We start from the raw sequence: 27,950 nt of genomic DNA on the forward strand, positions 1-27,950 counted from the left end.
CAATATAACCACTTGTACATGTACATTACTTCATCACATAGTAAACAGGATATCTACCTTATAAACTGAGCTGACCACTAATAATTGCAAAAGTAAATATGCAGAAGAAAATAAGGTTATCTGTAGAGAATAATATATACAGTGATGAGAGTAAGTTTGTGAACCCTTTACTAACTATCTGTATTCCTATAGCAATTTGACCTAAACTGTCATCTTTATCGGCTGTAAGTTGAAATAATGGACAAACACAAGATAATTAGAGACATAGCTCAGAGAATGTGCTTTTTATTTCTTATTACAGTCTGTCCAACATTCAGTGTATTTGCTGGAAAAAAAACATGTTGTTAACATGCTACCACCTTTAATAATAAGCAAAATCAGGACCCAAACATGTAGAAAGGTCACATCAGCCAAAGCCAGGTAAAATGTTACATGTATGTGCTAGCTGTAACATACATAATAACAGTTATTACCTAGTATAATATCAGTCTGTTTGTGTAAGATGTTTCAGCTGAAGGCCTTTCACTTAAAAACAAAACACAAACTACAGTTGTTTCCATCAGCGTCTGCCTGACACAATACAACATAGTTGCCAATATTGGCAGCTTGTGTCCCAGGAGGTCCGGGGGGCAGGTGGGTGAGTGGTGAGTGGGGGTGGGGCTTGAGGAATCGTGCTGTTGGCCCCGCCCCCAATGCTGTCACCACCCTTTTAATCCAATAAAACTAGAGGGCCACAATGACACGTCCATGAGGCAGATAAGCCCCGTCCCCTCCATTTACTTTTCCACAGCCGGTTGGGAATTGGGAGAATTGCCCTCTCTCCCGGGAGTCCGGGAGACTGACCCAGATTTCGTGAGTCTCCCGGATATTCCGGGAGAGTTGGCAAGTATGCAATACAATCATATGGAAGAGAGTTACCCCTCTATCAAAGCATATTTCTGGAGTTATGGATGTCCATGAGGCTCAGAAGGGTTGTAAAAACCATTCTTAAAGACTTTTGCCTACATTAAGTCAAGCAGATGTCATTTGGAGAGAATTTGTTACCATTGTTATTCTTCCCAGAAGAGGTCATCTAACAAAGATCACTCCAAGTGCATAGAGTATAATATCCCAAGAGGTGACTAAGAATCCCACTGCAAGAGCCAGGGGAGGGCTGGCAAATTTTAGCCAGGGGGGGGGAAGACTCAACTCAGCAGCCTATTTTAAAGAAAAAAATGCAGGTAGCCCAGTGACCCAGCCCAAGGTAGTCCACTATGGGACAGGCCCCCGGGGACAGATGCCTCCCACAGTAAGGGTTAAACATATGTATAAAACAAAAACAAACACCGTACTAAAGCAACTAACAACTTTCCAGACCAGAATCCACCTGGACCGTCCAGGTTAAAGGAGGAATATCCTATGCAGAGGCAAGTCAAGTGGAATATCTTACCCTAAATGAGAAATGGTATGTTTGTAGAAAACATTAAACTACATTACAACCTAATAACAACAAAAACTAATTTTAGCTGTAAATCATGGTAGCGGGAGTATCAGTCTAACAACCTGGGTGGCTCACAATCTTTATAAGGAATATTGATTTTAGCTGAACCAATGTATGAGGAAAAGCACACGTGTTAACCTACAATAAAATGTAAGATACAGAATGTCACATTTTCGTATCGCCAAATCAAAGTCCTGACCTAAACCCAATTGAAATTTTGCACCACGGTTTGAAAGTGAACCATTTACGAAAAACAGTCTATAATGGACACAATAACTCCAAGGGCTAGATTTACTAAGCTGCGGGTTTGAAAAAGTGGGGATGTTGCCTATAGCAACCAATCAGATTCTAGCTGTCATTTTGTAGAAGGTACTAAATAAATGAAAGCTAGAATCTGATTGGTTGCTATAGGCAACGTCCCCACCTTTTCAAACCCGCAGCTTAGTAAATCTAGCCCCAAGTGTGTAGAATTGATTGAGAGGAACAGAAAATGTTTTGCTTCATAGATTTGCTATTAAAGAAGGTTTCCACCAGGTACAAAATCTAAATGTTCACATGGTTTTTTTTCCGCTAATTCAATGTGTTCAATAAAGACATGTAGAACACATTTTTGCATGTTATTTTGCATTCAAATAATCGCTATACATTTTTATATCTTTATATTATTATACATTAATATAACTAAGACCAGATCAAATTAATAGAGGGATACAGATAATTCTAATGTACCGTATTTTCGCTCCATAAGATGCACTTTTTCCCCCCAAAAAAGTGGGGGAAAAAGTGTGTGCGTCTTATGGAGCGAATACTGCAAGCCAGAGAGCAAGAAAGAAGAAAACTTACAGTTCCAGCCTAGAGAAGCGGGTCACGGCCAGGCTGCGGACCCTCCTGATCCGTCCGTCCCCCCGCCTATCTGTGAGGACCTAGCTGTCACATGGGACGTGCACCACATGACAGGTGCTGAAGACATCGCGCGCGGAGGGAATAAGGTAAGTTAAAGGGAAAGCTCAATATTGTGTGTGTGCTGGAGGCTATAGTTTGTGTGCGAGTGTGCTAACTTAGCATGTGTGTCTAAGAGTGAGGATCAGTGTGTTAATATAGTGTGTGTGTGTGTTGGTGAGTGAGAGTGGGAGCAGTGTATTTTGTGTGAGTGAAGGGGCCAGTGTATGTTTTCCTCCTCTAACAACTAGGTGCATCTTATAGTCAGGTGCGTCTTATGGAGCGAAAAATACAGTATGTTACAACTGTATCCTATTTATATGTTTAATTATTTAGTTGCATTTATTCAAAATGTAGTCTTCCTGTAAATATTTAGTAAAACATATGGGTACTTTGCTCCTTAAAATGAGTGCAGCCTGGCTTATTTGTGGGCATAGTGCCCTTTTCATGGCCACGGCTTCCTGTGTGTACCTTTTTGTGGACAGTAAACATGCATCACAATGAAGCCTGAGATGGCTTCAGCCAGTAAAGTTCTCCTCTGGGGGAGAAATAATTTCTGTGGTCTGCACTCCAGTTCTATGCTTGGCATGGAGGCTGTGTGCTCATCTTTTATTCAATGTTTACTGGGATGGACATGCTGAAGCCTCATCAGTGGCCCCTAGAAATGCCGCTTAACTTGCATGTAAATATTACAGTATGTTCCTGTTTTATGGTAATGTTCTGGTTTTCAAATCTATGTAGCATACCATACAGTTCACACTCGTACATTCCTGTGCTTTCAGACAAGCCATCCTATTCCATCCAGCGTGTGTTTACTCAGCTAGCTTGGATTTCTAATGTATTCTCTTTGCTGACTGATCTATAAAGGGATCAATATTTTTATTGATTTCTCTAGAAAACTGCTTTAATAATTTAGAGCGTGTACATTTTTTTCGGCCCCATGAATTTCGTTTTGATATTTCTAGATCTAAAACATAAAAACAATAATCACTTTAAATCATTACAGGAAAACATTTATTCAGCTTAGCTATTTTATCCATCATTCTATATATAATGTTAAGGGATGCCTCACTAACCAACACTAATTGTTAACCTCTGTTAATGAATTATTAAATGATTTCAAATGAAAATGTATAATGACAGTTAAATTAGAGCTACAACAAAAATAATCTTTTTGAGTGGGATGGAGGAAACCTGAGAGACATATAGAGACAGGGACTAGCGGAAGAGAATGGTGACATGAATAGAGACAGATGGTCTGGTGGGTGGAAAGAGAAAGTTAAGAGAGGGACTGGAGGGGGGTTGGGAAAGTAATGAGAGGGGCTGTTGGGACAGAATGGGAAAGTAAACAGGGGGACTGGAGGGATGGAATTTTTAAAGTAGAGAAAGGGACTGGTGGAATGGAATGAGAATCTGAAGAGAGGGACTGGTGGAATGGAATGAGAATCTGAAGAGAGGGACTGTTGGGATGCATTGGGAAAGTAAAGAGAGGGACATGGATACAAACAGATACAATAGTAGGATTGAAATCAAACTAGCAAGCATGATTTAATGTGAAGTTAAAAGAGGAGAGGAACTGGAGGGATGAAACTGGAAAGACAGTGACTGGATGGATAGAATGGGAAAATGAAAAGACAAAGGAGAGGGTGAGATGGATTGCTCTCCTAATTGCTGGAACACTGCTCATCCTCTTCTCCTAAAGGACAGGTGTAAGTGCCGACTGAAAGTGATGAATGACTAATATGTATCCAGAACATGTGTTTGCAAGTAAGAGAAGCTATACAAACGCATTTACTGTACAGTACTCGTCTCGTTAAGAACATCATGATTTAGGTATTTCATGTAAAAAAATAATAGTTGTTATATGAAAATAGTTTTTCAATCATCTAATAGATATTTTTTTTGCCATGCTGTCTGATGGGACTTTATATTGCACACATGTATGTGTGTATCCTGTAGTCTGTTGTGTCTGTCTGCATATGGCAAATATCATATAGCCAGATTATGTTCCAAAGTGAATCAGGCTCAGAGTGCGCTGGGCGGGATGGAATGTGACAGTGGAGGCAGAGCGGGAACAGAGTGCGCTGGGTGCGATGGAATGTGACAGTGGAAGCAGAGTGGGGACAGAGTGCGCTGGGCGGGATGGAATGTGACAGTGGAGGCAGAGTGGGGACAGAGTGCGCTGGGTGGGATGGAATGTGACAGTGGAGGCAGAGTGGGGACAGAGTGAGCTGGGGTGGGGTGGAATGTGACAGTGGAGGCAGAGTGGGGACAGAGTGCGCTGGGCAGGATGGAATGTGACAGTGGAGGCAGAGTGGGGACAGAATGCACTGGGCGGGATGGAATGTGACAGTGGAGGCAGAGTGGGGACAGAGTGCGCTGGGCGGGATGGAATGTGACAGTGGAGGCAGAGTGGGGACAGAGTGCGCTGGGCAGGGTGGAATGTGACAGTGGAGGCAGAGTGGGGACAGAGTGCGCTGGGCGGGATGGAATGTGACAGTGGAGGCAGAGTGGGGACAGAGTGCGCTGGGCGGGATGGAATGTGACAGTGGAGGCAGAGTGGGGACAGAGTGCGCTAGGCGGGATGGAATGTGACAGTGGAGGCAGAATGGGGACAGAGTGCGCTGGGCGGGGTGGAATGTGACAGTGGAAGCAGAGTGGGGACAGAGTGCGCTGGGTGGGGTGGAATGTGACAGTGAAGATAGAGTGTGCTAGATGAGGTAGTGGAGAGAGTGGGATAAGTTGGATGGAAGGAGGGAAGTGAGGAGATAGAGAGATGGGTAAGATGGAATGGGAGGAGAGATACAAATGTGAACGGAAAAAGTAAAGAGAGGGAGAATAACAAAATCCTCATTCTCCAATCATGTGATTTCTATGTCTTACTCTCAGCCATGACTTGTGTCAAATTATAATTTTTATGCATCTGACATGATGCGCTTGTCACACTTTTTGTCATTCTCCTGTGTCATGGCTGAATCATGAAGCATAGCCTGCAGACATAACTTTAATATATCTGCCATGTTTTCTTGCTGGGATCATTTGTGTATAAACAGAAGATTTAACTGTACACATATATGGCATGGTCGTGATAAACAGCCCAGCACTTGGCCCAAAACGTTGACTTATGGGATATCTGAACTCCTCAATAAAGCACAGAAAGAGTTTTTTGCATTGATGTCTCTTGCGTGAATATTGTCTTGCTAGTGCTGCCTCTCTCTTTGCTATTTGAGACTATTAGTGTGGCCACACTTTTAATAGGATCTGCCACTTATTTTGCACATTATTTGTGACTGTGGCTCCTAACTTTAATATAGGCTGGAAGTGACTCAGAAAATCAATGGACAACAAGACAATACACTCATGCTTGAGTCAGCACTATTTTAATACCGGACTCTTCTCCATTAACAATTCATGATATCACTCTTAAATGGACATTATGTTGAAATTCTATCAATTTACTATAATAATTTGTCCACTGGGGGAATGTTTGAGTCAATGAATCATATTTTACTTTTGTTATAGCCAGTCATTGTGACAGCTTTTACTGCAAATATACAGAGAATTGACGTTCTCTGTGGAATGGGACTCCTGTCAATATGTTTTGCTGAACATAGTAAATAACATAAAATTAAGGTCCACCTATAGATTAGAGCAAGTGTACACAATATGTAGCTGTCTAGTTACTGAGGAATCACAATTCCCAGTGCACACTGGGAAACAGAGGCCGGGAGGGAATGCTGAGACTAGTAGTGCCACAACAGTTGGAGAGACACATTTCCCTTTCTCTGAATTAGAGTAAATTTTCACTTTAACCTTGTATCTTGTAATTACGGGCATTTTATTATATTACTGCACTTGTGATATAACTGTGTGAGACAGATCTGTCCTCCACAATATGCACTTTTAATATACATACATATATACATATATATACATACACATATATATATATATATATATACACATACATACATACATATACATATATATACATACACATATATATATATATACACATACATACATACATATACATATATATACACACACATATATATATATACACATACATACATACATACATATACACACACACACACACACACACACACACACACAGACCTATAAAAATACACACACGTACACACACACCCACAACCCCCCAAGGCCTAAAACAACAAGCACACACCAGCTACTTATTTCACTAGAGTCAAAACCTCATGTCATCTTCTCATTTCTACCGTTCCCTATCAATTGTATCTGTGGCAGTAATTCCAGGAACAGTAAGATTTCTGCCAAACAAGAGCCCAGGAGTGCCAATTACTAACAGAGATTGATGAGATTGCCTGTGTTAATTGGTTTACCAATATTAGGCTTTCTCATGGCCATGTTGGCTGAAACACTGTTATTAATGAAACTGAAATCAGCCCTTCTGCTTTTTTCTTAGTTAGTTGAAACACAATGCAATGGCTAGAGGTTATATTTGTTGTAGCCAATGGCTAGTGAATCACAAATAAATCCTGCTTCTAGGGGTATAAAAACACATAGAGCTGAGATTCAGCTGTTACAACAATGCATCCCCACAAGTATGTTTAGCTCATAGCAAAGAGCGCGCCCATGCTTTGTTTTGGGAAGTGCACCCATGCAAACACTTCATACAAATAATGTAATATAAAAAGATAGGAAGTATTCAGTCCTCCATCCTCACTTTGTAATCCGGAGCCATTGACTTCCTTAGTTTCACCACAATCCCTAACGTGTATATAAAGTAGGCACACGGAGGACTTATTCACTCGTGTGTATTTTATCAACAGTATGACATGTTTGGGGAAGCCACCCTTCATCAGGTGTGGAGCTGGACCACCAAATAAAAGTAAAAACACTTCAAAGTCTTGTCCACAACTTTTGGCCCCACCCATCTAAAGTAATCTGCACCATGTCCTTAATATAGTAATAACATTTTGCTTCTAGCGGTAGTGAACGTCCTGGTTCCTGTGCTGTACTATCCTGTGTCTGCTTTCTCCTTCTGATCTCTGGCTACGTCTGACTACGATTCTGGTTCTGATTCCTGGCTCTGTTTGACCATTTGTGTTCCTGTTACTGGCCTGACTGCCAAATACTCAGCGCTCCATCCCTGGCTGAGGTGGTGGTCTCCAAAGAAAGCCGCAACAGTGGTACCATTAACATATATACAACCCGTTCTGTTTTCTGATGTTTGGTGGTACATCTCTCTGGTATTCAGCTTCTCTACATCCATTCCGGCCTGCATCCTGACCATCACCTGTGTAGCCCCACTCAATCCAATTGGAGTGGTAAGAATTTACATTTACTTTTGTACTGCTTCCAGTACTATTGTGGCTGGCAGTTCTGAGGGACTCTGGGCCTGTCTCAGAATTCATTGGATACTCTGGACTTTGTTATACACTGCTGATAAGTGCACTTTGATATTTAGCTACCACATCTGCTGATTTTGGTTAATCTCCTGCTCTGATATTGGGATTTTCTGTATCTTGCATTTTTTGCAAGTGCAGCATCCTACATGAGGACAATTACATTCCATTAAGCTTATACAGGAGGAAACTAGACCAGAAAAGTAGTTTGTCCCTGCAGAGGGTTCACTGCAAGTGCTACCTTTATCTTTGCAGTAACCCACAACCTCCCAATCCTAATTTTACTTTGAAGAGACTGGCATTGGACCTAGCCAGTATGGAACCTGTCAAAAACAGTCAGTGCTTTGGTATCCAAAAAGGGTGGACTATATTTGCAGACTTCAACTATCTCAAGCCAGGAAGTGAGCCTCCTCACTGGAAAGTGAAAAGCCATACTAAGAAGGTAGATAAGAGAATAGAGATAAGCAAATGAGCCCACTGATGCTTACAGTCTCCAAAACTGTTGATATTCACACTCAATTCCAAAAGAAGACCTGCGACAGAAGAATCTACAAGTCATGTGCGAGAGGTCCATAGGAACGGTTAGTTACCAGGATCCCTTAATGGCCCCCACAGATGCATCAAATACCATTCCTGTTTATCTTGCTGACATAAAGTTGTATTTTTGTTTATACCTTTATCATACCTCCCAACATTTGTAATGGAGATTTAGAACAGAGAGCATGTGCTGCCATGCACACAAGAAAGGAATGTAATCATGGAAGATGGTACATGGCCAAGTTTCTTTGGGTGGTACTACATTCCCACTTGAGAGTATCCAGCAGTTCAGAAGCCCTGGGTTGCCCCCAGAAAACACGAGGGGTATCCCTTAGTGGGATATATCTTCCAAATGCCTCCAAATCAGGAAAAAAGCCCTAAAACGTCCCCTAAAATCAGGACTTTTCCACCTAATTTGGGACAGTTGAGAGTAATGCCTTTATTTTGAAGTGAAGATGTTTTTTTCTTGCTTCCATATTCTACTCACCACTCTGAGATCTAGAGATACACAGGGTATGCGCCACCATTAGGTGAACCTAGGCAATTGCCTAAGGCACTACTGATTAGGGAGCACCTAAAAAAATTGAATAACATAATGTCAATGATCCAATTATTATTTTAAGCTTATATTATTATATTTCAATAATTTAGCTCTACAAATTGAAATAAATTGTTGTATTGCTCTGAAAACTACGCACACCGGTGTGGCAACTCCATAGTTTGCAAAGAACACCTTAACTCTACTCAAATCCTCCAATCAACCAACCAAATCGGAGTAAACATATATTGCATGTTGTCCTCCATTTTTTTCTGTTTCTTGTAACTAAAGGCCATTTACAGACAGCAGCGTTTGGTGTATTCCCATTCTTCATTGTATAAAGTAATTGCTCCAGCACAATTTCCATCACAATATTTGATCATTAGGGGTAATCTTCATTATGTATATACACATGTAACTTTGTGGTTCACAGTGATATAATAACTCAATTCTGACCTAATGTCTATTTGTTTTCTATAGATATAATTACACTGTAAGCTCCTTAATGCACTTTCAATTAATTCTGTAAATTGTATATTACCCTTGTACTGTCAATTTGTAAAGTGCTTTGTACCCAGTACTGTTATATAAATATTTACAAACATATAGTTCCAAAATAGACAAAGAACAACCCCCACCTCCCAAAGAAAAAACACTTATCTAGAGTTTATGGGAACATAGAACCCATAGGTGTCGTTAACATGAAAGCCTATATAATGTGCTAGTCATAAATCATGGTTTATGGGCATGGTTATAAAATTGTACTTCCTGCACTTGGCCTTATTTCTAAAATAGTACACTATGTATTTCCATCTCTGTTTATATCTACTGATAATAACTGCATCTGAGACATCAATCTATAGTGTGTTCTTCATTATCTTAATTTGCAATTAACAAAAACTACAAACTGATCTAAAAATTAATTTTAAGCTTTGAAAGAAGACCCCAAAATCTGCTTGCTCCAACACAAAGTACAATTATATACTTGCAGTTAAAATTTTGAAAATAACATATAAAAATAAACAAAAAAACTCATGTAATTATTTTGTGATTCTTTAGAAAATAGCAAATAAAACTCTCCAAAATTTAGGCGGAGAAAAAAAGTTATAGCATTATTTAGCAAAAACACTGTGTCAAATACAGGAAAAAAAAATATACCAAACTGACAGCACTCATTGCAACCTGACAAATATATTTAAATTATTACCGCAGTACGCGAATTTATTTAATTGCAAATGTACTGATTTTGATACTGTGTACTTTGTGACGTATTAGAAATGTTCTGATTCCTGATGCAATAGGCATGTGTGTGAAGGAAATGTGTTTTTGTAGCTGTCTGAAGAAAGGACCCCATGTTAATTTCATGTTAATTAGACCTTTTCATCTCAGTAGCCAACAGGTCTTTGCAGCCTGAAAGCCCAGGAAGGGGGTAGTTATTGGTATCCTGCCTTGTTAAAAAGACAGACAAGCTACATGAATAATGCTAAGAAAAAGTTTAAGGAAATCACAGATTTATGTGAATTTTGTAAGTTAAATTGCGCTAACTCCACGTCTAGAGAAATATCACATCCTGAGGTTAAATTATCTGATGTGATATCAGATTTTTTGGGGCCTGGTCGGATCAAGGGGCTGGGCTACCCCCTGACAACATGTGTGTCAGAATCTGTATAAAAGGGAGCTCTTTTGACCATGTAATGTACAATTTTCCATCTGACTTCTGGGTGACCACCAGTAACTCAAACTAGTGTCCTTGTCAGGACTCTGAGCAATAAACCATCACTGCTTGAAGATTCTGCCTGCGACTATTAACTGCTGTATCCTGTGACCAACGGATTAGAGCTTACACTCTAACACGTTCCACTGCTGTCCTATGTTGAACCCAACATCTCTGTGTCAGTGCTCTGTCCGATACCCAGCAGCCCTGAACCATGGTAAGCGGTCAGGACTTCCAGCCCACAGCAAAGAGGCATTACAGCAGCTATACCAGCTACCCCAGAATTACGCAGTTCTGGACACCGCAAAGTAGTCCAGTGGTGGCAGCCAAATTCTCCTACAACCAGTGAAAAGTTGGCATTCGCAGTCAGCGAGCATCTCGTGGCAATATGACATTAGTAGGAGTGGTCAGTAATGCTCGGTTACTGACAGTGAGAAGGAAACCAAGATAAACTATGCAGGAATGACATCCCTCCATTCTCCCCCAACCCCCCCTCCCCCCCCACAGACAGGATGGCAAAGTAAGCCCATCTGGTCACAATTACTATGCAAGCTCTTACAAAACAATGTCCATATATAATATAAAATGGGTGTCTGTGATCGGAAGTATAATTGCAGACCTGTCAAATATATTTTTTTCCCTCCCACAGTGAAATTGTTAAAAATACACTATATGGACAAAAGTATTCAGACACCTGACCATTACACCAACAGGGACTGTAATGCCATTGTATTCAAATACATATACTTTAATAAGGAGTTGATCCCCCTTTTGCAGTGATAACAGCTTCCACTCTTCTTGGAAGGCTTTCTACAAGATGTTGGAGTGTTTCAGTGGGAATTTGTGCCCATTCATTCTGTAGAGCATTTATGAGGTCAGACACTGATGATGAACGAGAAGGCCTGGCTCACAATCACTGTTTTGGTTTATCCCAAAGGTGTTCAATGGGGTTAAGGTCAGGCCAGTCAAATTCTTCCACACCAAACTCAAACCAGGTCTTTGTAGTCCTTGCTTTGTGCACTGGGACAGTCATATTGGAATAGAAAAAGACCTTCCCAAAGTGTTGCCACAAAGTTGAAAGCATAGCATTGTCCAAAATGACTTGGTATGCTGAAGATTGTCCTTCACTGGAGATAAGGGGCCTAACCCAAACCCTGAAAAACAGCCCAATACCATTATTCCTCCGCCACCAAACTTCACAGTTGACATAATGCAGTCAGGCAGATAACGTTCTCCCGACATTTGCCAAACCCAGACTCATCCATCTGAGTGCCAAATAGCATGGCATGATTCTTTACACCACAGAACATGTTTCCACTGCTCTACAGTCCAGTGTTGGTGTGCTTTACACCACTCCATCCGACGCTTGGCATTGGTCTTGGTGATGTGAGCCTTGTATGCAGCTGCTCGGCCAATGGAAACCCATTCCATTAAGCTCCCACCACACAGTTTTTGTGGTTACATTAATGCTACTGGAAGTTCGGAACTTTTCAGCTATGGAATCAGGAAACTGTTGGCGACTTTTACGCACCATACGCCTTTGTAGTCGTTGACCCAGCTCTGTGATTTTACGTGGTCTTCCGCTTCATGGCTGAGTTTCTGTTGTTTCTAATTGCTTCCACTTTCTAATAATATCACTTGCAGTTGACCATGCAATACCCATCCTGTGGGGATGAAATTTCATGAACCGTCTTATTGCAAAGGTGGCATCCTATCACAGTACCACGCTTGAAGTCACAGAGCTCTTCAGAATGACCCATTTTGTATCACAAATGTTTGCAAATGGAGACTGCAGGCTTCGTACTTGATTTTATCCACCTCTGGCAATGGGTCTGATTGAAACACCTCAATTCGATAACTAACAGGTGTGGCCAAATACTTTTGTCCATATAGTATATCTCCCACACAAAGCGGCCGGTTCAATTTGGTGCAAAAAGTGGAATTTTTGGGCACATGAAACTACAGCTCCTGCTCACATTCATAAAGGACCATTCACCAAACACCTGCAGATATGACTGCAGTACTAGTGAGAATCAAGCTCAAGTGCACTTGTGTTCCACAGTACAAATAAAGAGTTGGCTGGTTTCTACTAAAAGAGGGAGCCCCACAAACAAGCCCCCCCCCCAACCGTATGCCAGCCCAGTGGTCCTAATATAATGGAAGAGTATCCTGAAGACCCTGCACCAAAATAAAAATAATACAAAAAGTAAACACACACAAAAACAAAAGTTTAGTACATTCTACAACATGATAGCTAGAATTTGATTGGTTGCTATAGGCAGCATCTCCACTTTTCAAACCCATCATAAACTCACAGCTTGATAAATTTACCCCTATGTTTCTATTTAAATTACATCAATATTACTCCAAGATGAACTCAAGCTGGATCAATATATATTCTGTATAACCAAATTATATTACATATTAGTATGACATGTTTATTACAAATATTTGTACTCCAGGTTTAGAATTTGTGAGATGTACATGATAATGTAATTAGAAGAGGATAAACTAACTACCTTATGCATCATCTGTATTTCAGAGATACATCTCCAATACTATTTTTAGCACCTCAGGATTAGGGACAAAGCGGTTATTTAAAGTCCATGACTCATAACTGCTGTTAGGTATGTGGAGAGACAGGGAGTTATATAATTTGTAAATTGGTTTGTACAACAGGCTTAAACCACTATATGCAAATGTTTTCTACTTTAGCTGTAAGCCCTGAACCGTTTCTGAAATTGCCATCCTCTGTCATATGTCTCTCACTAGCAGAGTCCCTTAACACTGATGCAGATTTCAGCTCCATGTCCAGAGGTCAGTCGTTGATCACAACGTTGGGTTGGAACCTTATCTGGAAAAATATACTGGCCATACCATCTCTCTTGTTCCTGCTCTATTAATAACAATACATTTATTCAGGCTGGAGATATACTGGATAGGTTGTAAACTTACTGACACATCTGTGGTTAGTAAGCACAAAAAAATAAAAATAAAACACTGTTGAGCTATTAATGTCCAGTCTTCTCTCAGAAAATGTGCCACTGTACTACATTTCACGGACAGTAAAAGTGCATTCCAATTTGCCCATCCTGGCGGGGAGGTCAAGTGGCTAGTGCAGGGGGAAGCAGGGTGCCACAAATTGCGTCATTTTGGCCCTACACCGGTGGTGAAATGCCACGTTTGTACTGCAGGGATGGGGACAAGATGACCTATCATTGAGGCCCTGTCTCGCCCATTTCACTAGAAAGTGAGCGGGACCTGGGAAATAGCCCTGCTCTATTACTCAAAATTCTGGAGTCTCCTGGACATTCGGGGATTGTAGGCAAGTATGAATTTGTCTATACCATCAAAGCTTTTCTTATTTCCGAGAAAGAATGGGTGGTGAATTTTCAAAAATTTTGAAATATGTAAAATGTCTTGCCTATAAAACAAAAAAATAAAACCACTATGTTAGCTCATACTTGCCAACTCTCCCGAAATGTCCGGGAGACTCTCGCATTTTGGGTGAGTCTCACAGACTCCCGGGAGAGTATGGAAATCTCCCGCATCGGGCAGAATTTGGTCCAAATCGCCGTGATTCACCGGGAATCGCAGTGTTTAGCCAAAATGACGCGATTTTCAGAGCCCCGCCCCCTGCACGCCCACCTTCCCTCGGCAGCTCCCGGATCATACTTGCCATAAGTTGGCAAGTATGTGTTAGCTTCACTGCACCTAATCACAGTTGAGATCTTTGTTCTTGTAGAGAAATACATACCTGGACTGGTAAAACATCTATATACTTCCAGAGTATTAGGCAAAAAAAAGAATAGAAAACTTATGGGCTATCTATACACTAGTCCTGCTTTTAAAATACACACAGGCTAGGTGATATTAATCTATACATACTGTGCAAAGTTAGAGTAAATTTAAGAAGGCCAGATAAAAGCATTTTTAATTAGAAACCATAAAATTAGCAATGCTATTTTAGATCTTCGTTTGTTGCATTTTCATGCATGACTTCAGAAAAGTGAATCATTTTCTTTCCTTTCAGTTACACAGTGATGTAAAAGGTGGAACTGAAAGTGCGTTTTAGGCAAAAAAATATTTTGGTTCTGAGCACTCAGGCAAAAACATTACATCATTTCTAAAAGCATATTTGTGAGGGCTTGCCAAAAAGTAGCAGACCAAAAATAGGCAATAACAAAAATTATTAACTATTGTTATTGAATTTAATTAATCACAATGGGCCTGATTCATTAAGGAACTTAGGCAAGAAATTTCTAACTTAAGTCCATACTTACCAACTTGATGGAGCTGTCTTCCGGGAGCCTGCCGCGGGAGGTGGGCGTGAGGGGGGCGGGGTGCCAAAAATGGCGTCGTTTTGGACCCGCCGTCTGTGACGTAATGACGCACTGGGGGGAAGGGGGGGAGAGTTGCGGCATTTTGGACCGAATTCGGGAGATTGCCATACTCTCCCGGGAGTCTGGGAGACTCTCCCAAGATGTGGTAGTCTCCCGGACATTCCGGGAGAGTTGGCATTTATGCTTAAGTCTCCTGGACAAAACCATGTTATAATGCTGATTATCAGATGCAAACTGTACCATTGTGCTAACATACCAGCTTTTTTTGAGAGCATAGAGAAAATCCATAGAGGGGATATTTTTCTTTTCTCCCCTTTTTTAAATCTGTCACACTGATTTCTTACTTCATTCACAGATTTGAATTCATATTTTGCATAATTAATCTGTACCATACAAATATAAATAATTTTAATTGATACAACAATAAGGGGGAATTCAATTCCCCCTGAAATTCCGCAGCATTAAAACTTTTACCGTTATTACGGTAGTTTTAACCCGGCTTTCTGCTCCCAGCTCGGGGAAATGAGAGCAAAAAGCCGGCGTTGAAACTACCGTAATAATGGTAATAAAGCGCATTATTACTGTAATAAACTTTCACCCGTAACACGGACGGCCAATTGAATTCCCCCCTTAAAGTGATTTTAATATATAGACTTACAGATGAGAGTCTTTAGACTGGTACTAACAATATAAGTGCCTCCATATCAGAACTTTTCTTTTTCCTTACTATATAATTCATCGCTCTGCGAGTGCACCCCTTTAAAATTTAATGAGGTATAAATACCAGTATTGGACATATAACAAAATTGGACTCATCTAGTGCGGACATCTGTATGACTAGAATACGTGCCAATATTATTAACAGGTGAGATTAGTTGAATATTTGTTTTTTCTGTGTGTTCTTTTGTGATTTTATATTACAAATTTGTATTAGACGTATCCTGCAGTGTCTTGTCTAGCAGAGCAGACTTGCACCCGTATTCACAAGTACATGTATCTTCACATCCGCTCCTTGTTGAATTTGGGCATACGTATACCCGATTTACATACGTTTTAAAACAGTATCAGTATGCGTTCCTTAATGAATCAGTCCCATGATGTGGAACTCAGCTGTTCAAATTCAGTTTTATTCTCCGATTTGTGACCAGCCGAGCTTATCCTGCGGGTCTAGCTCTTATTCAATAATTGAAGACCAGTGGGCTATAAAGCATAGAATAAGAGTTGTAGCAAGGCGATATGTGAAAGCTTGGTGGGCCATTGGCACCCCCCGAAAACTGCCTGTTGCCCATCACTGATCTTTGGGGTTTTTTTTCTCTTTTTATCCATCTGTAAGTTAGTTTGAAGTGGTTAGGGACAAAACCATTCTTTAGCAAATTTGGGCATTAGATCCTGCCTATGGCCCAATAGCGTCACACCACTCCTGCAGTAATGTCAGAGCTACACCCTGCCACTAGTCCCCACCCGCAAGCTGTCATATTTTAAGAAAGTTATCACACATGATCACGACGAACAGGATGATAAGGTTTTAAGTAGGAAATAAGCAGATCATAAGACAGATATAAGCAACGGCTCTAAGGACGCTAAGCACTAGAAGCTAACCTATTTATCAATAGGTTCATGGTTAGGTTAGTTTTTTGCGCGATTACAAAAATCCCTTATCGCCGCAATTTATCAATAACAAAATGTCGCCAGGGCAGTTTAGTATCACTCTGCTGCCCCAGCGGTACTGGCCCAAAGTGGTTAATTTACCAATTGGCCAAGCCAGTCTCTGCACATATGGGCAATGGAACGGAAAGCCGAAATAAAATAAAACAAATATTTATAAACATGAGACTTAAAAAATGCTATATTCAAATAATAAAGTTTTTGTTAGTGATTTCCCTGAGATGATGATAACAGAGGAGATATTTTAGTGGTACAAACACGGCCACAATACTTTTTAAATAGCCCACCTTCATGCAATGGTAACCCATTGTATAGGGCAAAGAGAGGAAAAGTCACATCGCCATAGAACACACCCGTCTCGCCAGCATCAGGCTTTTTGCACTTTGATAAATCAGCTCCTTAGTAAAACCTTTGTAGAACTCCACAACATAAAGATTAAATAAGATACATTTATTACACAAATACCAATGGAAAATTAAAAGTAATTAATTAGTGTGCCTTTAATTGAATTGTACACAGAGTGTTCTAGACATGGACAGAGGCGGAACTAGTGGGCTGTGGGCCCCGGTGCAGGGAGGTAAGGAGGAGGGAATCCTCTGCATCTGCCATGCAGCGGGCCCCATTATCTCCATGAGCCCCGGTGCACCTGCCGTACCAATGGTAGTTCCGCCACTGTTACCCAGGTCTGTTGCCATGCCAAATAGCACATTACAGGCATATTTGTAGTTTACTTACAAAAAAAATACACAAAAATATAAAATAAGCCTTTTCTGAAACCTGTAAGAACATCTTAGCTATAAAATCGAAAAATCTGTTGATGAATTTTAATTAACCCTACATTTTTATGTAAATTTCTCTATAGTGTCTGTTTGTTCTGTTACTGTCAATGTGCTAAACAGTAGAACACACTTGTAGCAGACTGGAACATAGAACATGGAACATTAGAACTTTCAGGTAACAGTCATAGCATTAGATAACACAGCACGTAAGGAAAAAAAAATATTTTAGTTGCTAAGGATATCTAAACATATTTAGCGTATTTTGTGGTTACTGAATTCAAAAATAAAAGTATTCTTTTTAAATTGGCTCTAGGTCTTGAGGTAATTGATATCCTCAATTAATAAGGACCGTAGCCATAATGCGTGTATATGGGAATGTACCAGAACATTCTATAACAGGAGACACGCAAATAGTCTAGGTGTTTAATCTTCGATCATTTTAGAAAATTCCCCCCTCCGTAAATAAGTGATCCATCACCCAACCAGCAGTCAGCTGACAGTTGAGCGGTTTGCGGGTCTATTGTGTTTTTCTTGTTTCTCGTCCGTGTGATATATTTGTACACATGTAATTAGTGTAAATAAGTCAAGTTGTATATGGAGTGGTTGTAGTGACAATTTGTAAATACATAGAGTTTCAAGTAAGAATCAAGTCAATAAACGATAAAACGTGCAACGTCCACGTGACAATATCATATTAAATAAAATGTATTTAGGTAGCAATTGCTTCAAATACATTTGTAGATTGTTCCCTGGACTATATATAGAAAAACTAAAAGCTGGAATCTTTGATGGTCCTCAAATTCATAAATTTATCAAGGATTCTAATTTCACAAAATTTCTGAATGGCGTTGAAGCTTCTGCCTGGTATAGTTACGTCTCAATTGTAAAGAACTTCTTGGGTAACCCCAAAGCAGACAAATATGAAGAACTGGTAGAAAACATGCTCACAAGTGTTAAAGATTTGGGTACTAATATGAGCATGAAGGCACACATTCTCCATAGCCACTTACACAGATTTTCGGATAATCCTGGTGATTTTAGTGAAGAACAAGCGCAGAGGTTTCATCAAGATATAAAGGTGATGGAGGAAAGGTATCTAGTTGGATAGGACAGGCACAGGATGGCTGACTATTACTGGAGCCTCCAACTGTCCTGATAACCCACATAAAAGTAAAAATTGAACAAACAGCATTTTACTATGCATTAATTGTCATTATCCGAATCAGCTTACTATGTTTATCTGTTATTACACCGAATAAAATGCCAAAATGGATGACTTTTAACTAATGTAGTGGAAAACTCCAGATCACTATGATCCCTCCCTCTCTTTGCCAAGACCCTCGTGGTTACTCACCCTGGAAAATGAGCATGGTTTATATACATTGTGGACACATTGCTGAATGGACAAATTACAGCATTCCATGGCTCATCCAATCAAAAAAGTGCCCTAACATCCTTTGCCCTGCTCATTTATTCTGCCTGTAGAAATGATCAAGTAGGCCTGTTCCAGGGGTAACTAAGAAACCACAGGGTTAGGTCTTACTAGTTTGGGTGAGGGAGGTAATGAAAACAAAGTAAAAAGCATCTAATGGTTCAAACAGCCAATAGCAGAAGAATCTCTCAGCTGCTCCAGGGGCCCTTGTTCACACTAACACTGGGGGTGTCAAAACCCTTTTCATTGAACTTCTCATGCTCATGAAAGGTAAGAGGAGGGACATTGACAACCCTAGCTTTAGTGCGATAAAGACCCAAGGGTATATTTACTAAACTGCGGGTTTGGAGATGTTGCCTATAGCAACCAGTCAGATTCTATCTGTCATTTATTAAGTGCATTCTACAAAATAACAGCTAGCATCTGATTGGTTGCTATAGGCAACATCTCCACTTTTTCAAACCCTGCAGATTAGTATATATACCCTCTAGTCAGACAGACAGTTAGATGCATCAGGGGACGTTCAAAATCATGGGTGACTAGCATTTCCATTTTATTCTTTCACCTAATTCCACAGAAACAAAGCTTTTATTTTTGTGTAGAAGTAGATTTAATCACTAATCAAATCAGAAACAAAAAAAACCCACAACATAATTTTACTGAAATACATGTATTTGAAATGTCAGCATGACATACAGTAGCTGTCCTAAAAACCCTTTATAAGCAGATTACCATACAAAAAGGAGAAGTTTTATTTTAACTCCTATGAAAAGTTTCAGTTTCCCTCAATTTCACATCAAGACAGAGCTGACTAACGTGATAAACAATGACAATGAAAAAACAAACAAATCACAGAAATAACAGAAAATGGGCAAAGTACTGCTAGTATTGATGACAATATAGAGAAATAGGAATTTACAGGGCAATCAAGGACAAAACAGCCCTTTCAAATCACAGCGGTATCACCTCCGCAAGAAATGATTGAAAAAATAGGCACTACTCCAAATATCAGCTAAAAAATAGGATCCAACAATTAGGACCACGTATTAATAATTTAATCTGAGGTGTCCAAAACAAAAATGGTCTAGTCCTGTAGATCGCAATATCACTCACAGTTTCTTGTGTTCCAAAGACAGAACTCCCAAAAATGCTGATTTATCAGCATAATTTGAAAAAATGTTCATCTGAAGAAAGTCTTCTCTCTTATCAATAACACCTAGACCATTAGACCATTTCTGTTTTGGACATCTCAGATTAAATTATTAATATGTGGTCCTAATTGATGGATCCTATTTTTAGCTGATATTTGGAGTAGCGCCTATTTTCTCAATCTTTTTCATTCTTTCTACTGCTAGTATTGCTATTAGTCTTCATGGATGACAAATATTGAGTTTGTTAATGTTAGATGATCTGTAAATCCAATCTGCACTCAGGAAAGCAGCCCCACTTAGACACGAGATTAAAGTAAAACTGGGTACACACTACAGGTTTTTCCACCAATTATCATGCCAATCACACGATAAACGACTATTAGGTCCAATATTGCATTAGTGTGTACATTCCCAAAACACATCATATCGTTTGATTTGATCTTATAAACTGATTAAAATCACCAGGGCTGTAACGAGGGTGGTGCGGGTAGTGCCGTTGCCCAGGGCGCAAACCCAAGGGGGCGCAGCAGCCGCCCGCTACCTGCCTTCAGCCCTTAAGTTCCGCTTAAGTGCTGAAGAGAGAGAGAGATTTTAACTTACTAGAGTTTGATGCTTCAGCCGTTAAGTTCCGCCGTGGAACGCATGTGCGTTCCACTGACAGGAAGTTCGGCATTTGGAACGCAAGTTTGCGTTCCACTGCGAAACTTAACGGCTGAAGCATCAAACTCTGGCAAGTTAAAATTAACGGCAGATCTCCATAGAGTGTGTACAGAGACAGATCTTTTCAGCAGATGGTAATGACAGATGAAGAGCACGGATCTGACGGTAAATCATGTAAGTGTGTACACATGAATCTGCATGTTCATCAGGACTTTCAGTAGTTGGTAAAATCATTACAGTAAAATTTGGGACTTTTACTATAGATAATTTTCACACTCTCCTATTAATTAAAATATCAAGAGGCACTCAATTGTAGGGGAGATGGTGAGAGTGGAAGGTTCAAGTGGCATTTGGGGTAGGTGAGAGTGGGTTGTATGAGTGACACGTGGGGGTGGGGAGAGTGGGATGTATGAGTGACATGTGGGGGTGGGGAGAGTTGGATGTATGAGTGACACGTGGGGGAGGTGTGTGTGGCATGTGGGGGTGGTGAGAGTGGAATGTGGGGGGAGGACTGAGTGACATGTGGGGGGAGGACTGAGTGACATGTGGGTGGAGGACTGAGGGACATGTGAGTGGCAGAAACAAATCTTCTTACATTATCTGCCAATGCTTGAGAATTAAATTGTCTTATGCTTAAACTGTGAACATATAAAAAATATACAAAATCACATTTTTTATTACATATATTTGTAAAAACTAACTAGATTAACATGAACTAACCAGAGATCAAACCCGTGTTTTTTTTCTCCAGTCTGTTGTTGACCCCGAGAGACTGTAAATTGAAATTCACAAAGCATATGTGCTCAACACTAATTATACAACATTGGATAAAACAGGCTGTTTTACTGACAGTCAAAAGAACGGATGTTTGGAACACAACTCCATTTTCTAAATACATTCAATTACTTAAACCATTATATCAATTCCCCTATGTAATGTAAAATAATTCACGATTCTGGTACAGGCTGAAATAACAAATCTTAATGTAAACAAACATGATCTGGTAAAAACTGGTCAAAATAAGTCATTTTCATGATTCCCATCAGTCTGCACACATTCTATGCAATTACAAGCAAAGAACACAACAATATTTGTATCTTTTTTTTAGAAATGGTTTGATCTAATACTAAATTGTTTTGTATCCATGCCTGAACTGAAGCAAAACATTACAATACGAAAGTATTTTCTACAGAGCAAAGTTAAGCCAGTTAAAGAGGACATCCACAGTGACTTCAAGAGCTCTCATGTATCATGTTTTACAGCTATTAAGAGCTATCATTTATCATGTTTTTAAACTTTAATATGAATGATGTTCAAACACAAATATTTTCAAACCTGTTTTAATTGGGTTCTCTGTCTTAGGTGTGTTTTATTAAAGGCAACAAGCACTGGGTGCTTGCCAGGTATCTCTGCAATTAGTTTCAGTCAAGCAATATGCCTGGGCCACTATTGACATAACTCATTCTGGAAATGTTCTATAATAGGATGCATTACTGTCATTGAAGTAAATATATATATTTTATTTATGGAAGTATTGTACCAGGAAAAAATACATGAGAGTTGTTTCATTTTGTTCAAGTATGTCCTAGATACATAATATACAGTTGTGACCTAATTACAGACAAAATGCATTTAGCATTACAATTACAAGCAGAGCAGAATGACAGAAGTTTGGAAAGATCTCAGACAGGTGGCAGATTTAAATCATTCAAGGAAGGTATTCTAGTGATGGGGAGCCCAGTAGAAGACACAATGACCACATTCATTTGAATTTAGAGACCAGGGCCGCCATCAGGGGTGTACAGGGGATACAGTTGTAAGGGACCTGGACTGACTAGGAAGGCAGGCCAGTCATTAAAAAATGCATGTATTGTACAGACGGGATGTTGGTCCAGGACACTGTATGATGCCTGGTGGACAGGGACCAGCCACCTTACTCCATGCGGCTGCAGATAGAGTAATGGAGGGAGGAACAGATCACACATTGCCTGGAACCCCCCCCCCACCAAGCCTGGGGCACTGTATAATTGAGGTGGCTGGACCCTGCTCCCGCTTCACACAGCTCTGCTTGAAAAGGGAGAGCTGCGTGCACCTAACCGTAGTGCACGCGGCATTGCCCATGTATATTATGGCGATAGGAAGAGTTGGAGAGCAGCCAAGCACTGTCTAAAATAATAGCCACGCCCCCATGTATGCTGGTCACGCCCACTGGTGACGTGGTGTGGAAACCCCCCTCTACAAATCCTGCGTTTGCCCCTGGACAATGTCTCACATGGTACGGGCACCACATGACAGGTGCGCTGTCCCATGTGTGCAGACTATAAGAGGGGTAGACAGAAGGTTCTGCCTCTCCAGCGCAACGCGGATAAAAGAAGCTAAGTGTGTGTATGTGTTTGGGGAGATCTTAATGTAATGTGGGAGTGAGGTCGGCTATTCATTTAATGATGGTCGAGGCTGGGGAATAATTATTTAATGGTAGGTGCTGTTCATTTATTTGTGTGATGATGGTGGGGCTATTTCTTTTTATAATGGGGTCTATTATTTAAGGTCAGGCGATGGGACCTTTAATTTAATGCTGGGGTGGTTTGGGGGCCATTAATTTAATGTGGGACTGAGTTTGGTGAGAAGGAGGGCTATTATCAAATGTGAATACAAATTATTTAAATTGGGGATGGTTGTGGGAAATGTGTATATTTAGTAAATGTAAAAGCTATTAATTTATTGCTGGAGGAGGATAATAGGTTTCTTTATTAAATAGGAATACTATTAATTAAATGTTGGGGATGGTTATTAAAACGTATTGAACATGAGTGCTGCTGATTTAACACCAGGCTGATTGGGGCTTTCTATATTTCATGTACCTGTCTTTTTTCCAAATAGGGCTCCAACATTAGGACACCAGCGGCAGCAGGTAGTGAAATCTTCAGGAACAGGTAGGAGAGAGCAGGACAGTGTCCACCTGGCCTGGGGAGATGGGTGTTAAGGAGTAGTTCTGCCTGATAAAAAAAACTTGCGGAAAAATAAAGAAGTTTATTTTGCCAAAAAACTATATGGTGGAGGAGAAAACAGCAGGCCCAAAACCCACACGGGTCAACTTACCTTTAGATATCAAACAACATGGGTAACAACTTCACCCGGGCGCACATATCAACCTTCTCCAGGAATTAGTTTTCACGGGCAATACCGAACCCGCAACCCCTCTGGCCTGAAAGGAGCGCAACCACAAGCCGACCCACAAGGGCGGTACTTGTGCTGAAACTATAGCCGATTCTTCCAAGGGAAACGGGTTCAGAATACCCACCACATTAATGTGGGCCCACCAATCATTGGCTGCCGACTGCACTGCATTTTTCAGCAACAAAACCCACTATCCAGGACCTCCAAAATACGAACGCCATACCAGCCCAGGAGCCGGGGGAAAATGTTTTAAAAGAATCGGCAAAAAAATAGAACGTCTCAACAACAGCAGGTGCTGAAGAATCGGTGGGTGGCGGACAATGTCCTGGATCCTCAACACTTATTTCCACTCCGCCCTTCACTTTTATTAACTACTCTGTGGCCCTCCTCTAGTGACATGAAATGGGTGTAACCACATCCCTTGCTAGATTTTAATCCTTACGGAGGTGAACGTAAACTAATAAACGCAACCTCAACTTTTAATTTGTGCATAATTCAGCTTTCAGTTCTTCTTCATTTGTACTGGGCCCCACAATTTCTGATGGCAGTTCTTGTAGGAACTATTAGCAGGTGTCTGGAGATAGATCTTAGGAGTTAAGTGTCGTTAGCTACAGGGGTAAGAAATCTGTTCAGATAATTGTAAAAGTATTTGAAGGAGAACAAGAAAAAATTAACTGTAAATAAAAACACCAGGCTACATACAGCTACTCCAAACTGGTGGATATCCACAAGAGTGCATGTGCAGCACAAAACCAACAGCCTTCTCTAGAATCAGAAGAGGAAGGAGGCTCAGTTAGATCAATGGTAAAGAACTGTTATGGTTTCCAGCAACTGATTGTTTAAAGATGTCTACAATGACTAGTTCATGTTTTATGTATCCACCTTGCAGTGTCTCTCCTCATTCTAACCAGACCACACCACTGGTAGCTGCACAGACAAGCTAGTCGACAAGGGCTACTTCATTATTGGCAACTGATAAAGTTGCTGCCTTACAATAACCACACCCACTTTCCCCACCAGGAGCTGCAATTGTTATTTCTTTAACTTATGTATTAGGTATACCCCACATCTCTTAGGATGTCAGCTCATCTTTACCTTCTGTTACATGTCATTTCAATGTACAGACCTGCCTAATATGGTAATGCTATATAAATAAAAGATAATATTTTTTTTAGTAATGTGGTCACAAATGGTAATTCAGCATTTAAAGAAGAGCTTCAATCGAAATGGATTTTCACCCCTGTAGAAGGCTCCCCCTGCTAGAAATTTGGTGAGTCTTCTTATCCTGAGATCCCATCTTGTACCTCACAATTTCGTCCACAGGATCCACCATTTTCTGCACTTTGCAGGCTATTGAGCAGTGGAGCTGAGTTAGATTCAAACAGTTGTCTACCAGGTACCACTTTCTGTGCTACTGCTTTAATTCTATCCAGTGGTTGCACAACTCCAGCCCTTGTGGGACTGAGAAAATGATGACACAATGGTACAGTTCAAACAGCTATCAATAGTGCACTGAAAGTGGCACCTGGTTGAACATGTGCCATAGCAATCCAAGCACATGCCACTTTCATCGCTATATCCCAGTTGAAAACAGCTTGAATCTAACTTGGTGACTTCAGTCCAGTATTCAGAAGATGCAACACCTGTGGTAGGTCAAGCAGTAGTTGTACGGTAAGGGTGGGGCCCCAGGAAAAATTATTTCACTGGACTTTTTCCACCCCACAGAAGGAAAGACTGATGTATCTTCACTTTACCTTAACAGACCTCATTCCTTTTAATCCCAAACCATAAACAGTAACTCTAATGTTTTACCAAAGTGACATAAACGACTATACATTTTATTTGTATTGCTAAATAGATGAGCTACCTGTAAATCAGATAAAATGATTCTGTGAGCTACCTTTTTTGGAACCTGATCAGGACACGCAATATTATAAAACAACTTTGCTGGCATCCTTCAAGCAATAAAAACAGAAGAAAAAAAACAATCTAAATGCTAGACCACAGAGCTGGTACCATGTTCTCCAAGTAGTTTTCCATTTCCGCAGTCAATACTGGGATGGTGATAAGCTTTTATGATGTACAGTACAGCAGCTGTGTGAAGCACATACAACCATTGAGACCCATCTTCTGTATGGTGATGTGAGTGGAGGGTAGCTCTACTTCTCCTTCCAGTCATTATCATAAATACATTAAACCTTTAAATGACCACTCAACTGGGCCAACATAGTTATGAGGAAATACTACAGCCATTAATTCAATTGAAACAGAGATGTTTTCAAACTAAACACCATGTTGAATGAAGATCCTGTCAGTGATCTTTTTATATGTAGGCAACATTCGCTTCAACTTTGAGGAGAAATATTTATGTTGGGGGTAGAAAATGAGCTTATGTTTCACTATAAAGAAATAACAAGTCAGCCTCTTATCCATTATAGCCTATAGCATGTGTTTATTTAGGTAAATTGGCAATAAATGTCCAGATGGCCCCCACTACTGCTGGTAGGAAAACAATTGCAGCACTCTATATAGTGAGAGGTTTGGGAATGAGTCGAATTATATTATAGGTGTTAATGTACCTCTTAAAAAGCAGCCATTCTGTCTACATTGACACAGTACACAGATCCCCCTTGCAAGAAATAATGATTATGAATGTCAGTTGGCTTATTTCCATGATCAAATAACTGTACACTTTAATTAAATTATATGCGGTGGTAACAGACATAATCTAAACATCACTCTGGGAAGTTAAACGGTTAAGTACATGGAGTCTACCGATCAGGTCTATATACAAAGTCCTTTTGGTAATAATTTATTCCACAGTCTGAGTTAACAGTATTGTGTCTGTCAGGGACACATTGATTCTGGAAATTAAGACCATTAGTTTTGATCATTGAGTTCATTATAATTTTCTGCCTCACATGTCTGAGTTTTCTTAATGTGTAATGCAGGAGATGAAGAGAATCCCCACCGTGTTGTTTACACATATCTCTTTCTCTGTTATTCCATGAATGTGTGTCTGTCATACAACATTTACCTCTCTCTCCATGTCTCCATTATACTGTACAGCAGCAGTGCATGCCCTCCCCCAGAGCCCAACAGAAGGGCACACACAACAACATCTGCCTGGGACTGGGAGGACCATCAGCTGCTCCACTCTACAGCCTCTATCAATAATTCAAGGGGGGCAGAGAAGGGGCAGCTGATCCAGGACAACCACGCAGCCCCAAAGACACAGGGGCATTTCATATAAGCAGTATTAGAAAGAACAAGGCAGAGCCCTCATAAGCCCTGTCATGAAAGACAGCGCGCTAGAAACATGAGCTGCTAGTGTCTGTTAAACAGGATTACATGCAAGATCCAGACCATTAAAGACAGGCATGCACGGACGTCCAATACATAGCAATCATAATACATTCATAATAAAATAAGCACTGATGACCGCTATAAAAACGTGCACTTGTCCCTGGATCCCTCCCTTTTACAAGCAAATTTGTCCCTGGCAATCCTTTTCATCCTGTACAGTGACTGAGAGCACAGTCAGGGTGTCAGATTATTTCTACACAGCCTCATATAAATAGCACTTACTCTGTGATGGTGATCATTGCTGGTGCAGGATGCGCAAGGGGATTTAAATCCCATGCTTTGAAATCAGCATGGTCCACTATTCCATGTCACACTATGGAGAAATAACAAGATCACACAAATCCCTTTCTTGTTTTCCACACCCCCGGAGCTGGAGGCGGTGCCCAGATCACTGCTCAACTCTTAAAGGGCCAGCACGTCGTGAGCTACACACTGTTTATCACAAGCATCATCCTTTAATCTGGGAGATTGGTTTATAAGTGCCTGAAAGTGGGCTGCTCCAAATTAGGTCAAATAAATATTGCTTTAGTAAGATCTATGATTTATAAGTGATTTTCTTTAAGTATAGTATTACAGGCAATCTCTTGAAATCAGTATTATCTAATTTTTATGTATGACCCATGTCTTCCAACATGTATGGTTTCAAACACTCCCTAATATCCCAGGTTTTAAAGATTTGTACCTGGAAATGTTCCTGTTTTTCAGTATTGACTGACTGCACAATAAAATTCATCTTTTTGTATAGCAAATAAAAGTGTATTTTAACCAATTCAGTAAAC

The 27,950-nt window shown here is 40.3% G+C and overlaps 1 protein-coding gene across 2 annotated transcripts in view; it reads right to left on the reverse strand.

Moving 5' to 3' along the window:
- The window catches only part of SH2B2 (SH2B adaptor protein 2), a 69,873-nt gene extending 42,380 nt beyond the window's left edge, over nucleotides 1-27,493 (reverse strand). Inside the window, exon 1 of one of the 2 annotated variants that reach the window (XM_075196730.1) lies at nucleotides 27,394-27,493. In XM_075196730.1, coding sequence (XP_075052831.1) covers nucleotides 27,394-27,447 — 54 coding nt within the window. In that variant the 5' untranslated portion in view covers nucleotides 27,448-27,493. The remainder of the gene's footprint in view (nucleotides 1-27,393) is intronic. The other variant, XM_075196729.1, reaches the window with a different exon arrangement.
- Nucleotides 27,494-27,950: the final 457 nt, after the last annotated feature.

Source organism: Mixophyes fleayi, chromosome 2 (genome assembly GCF_038048845.1).
Source record: "Mixophyes fleayi isolate aMixFle1 chromosome 2, aMixFle1.hap1, whole genome shotgun sequence".
Taxonomy (NCBI): Eukaryota; Metazoa; Chordata; class Amphibia; order Anura; family Limnodynastidae; genus Mixophyes; species Mixophyes fleayi.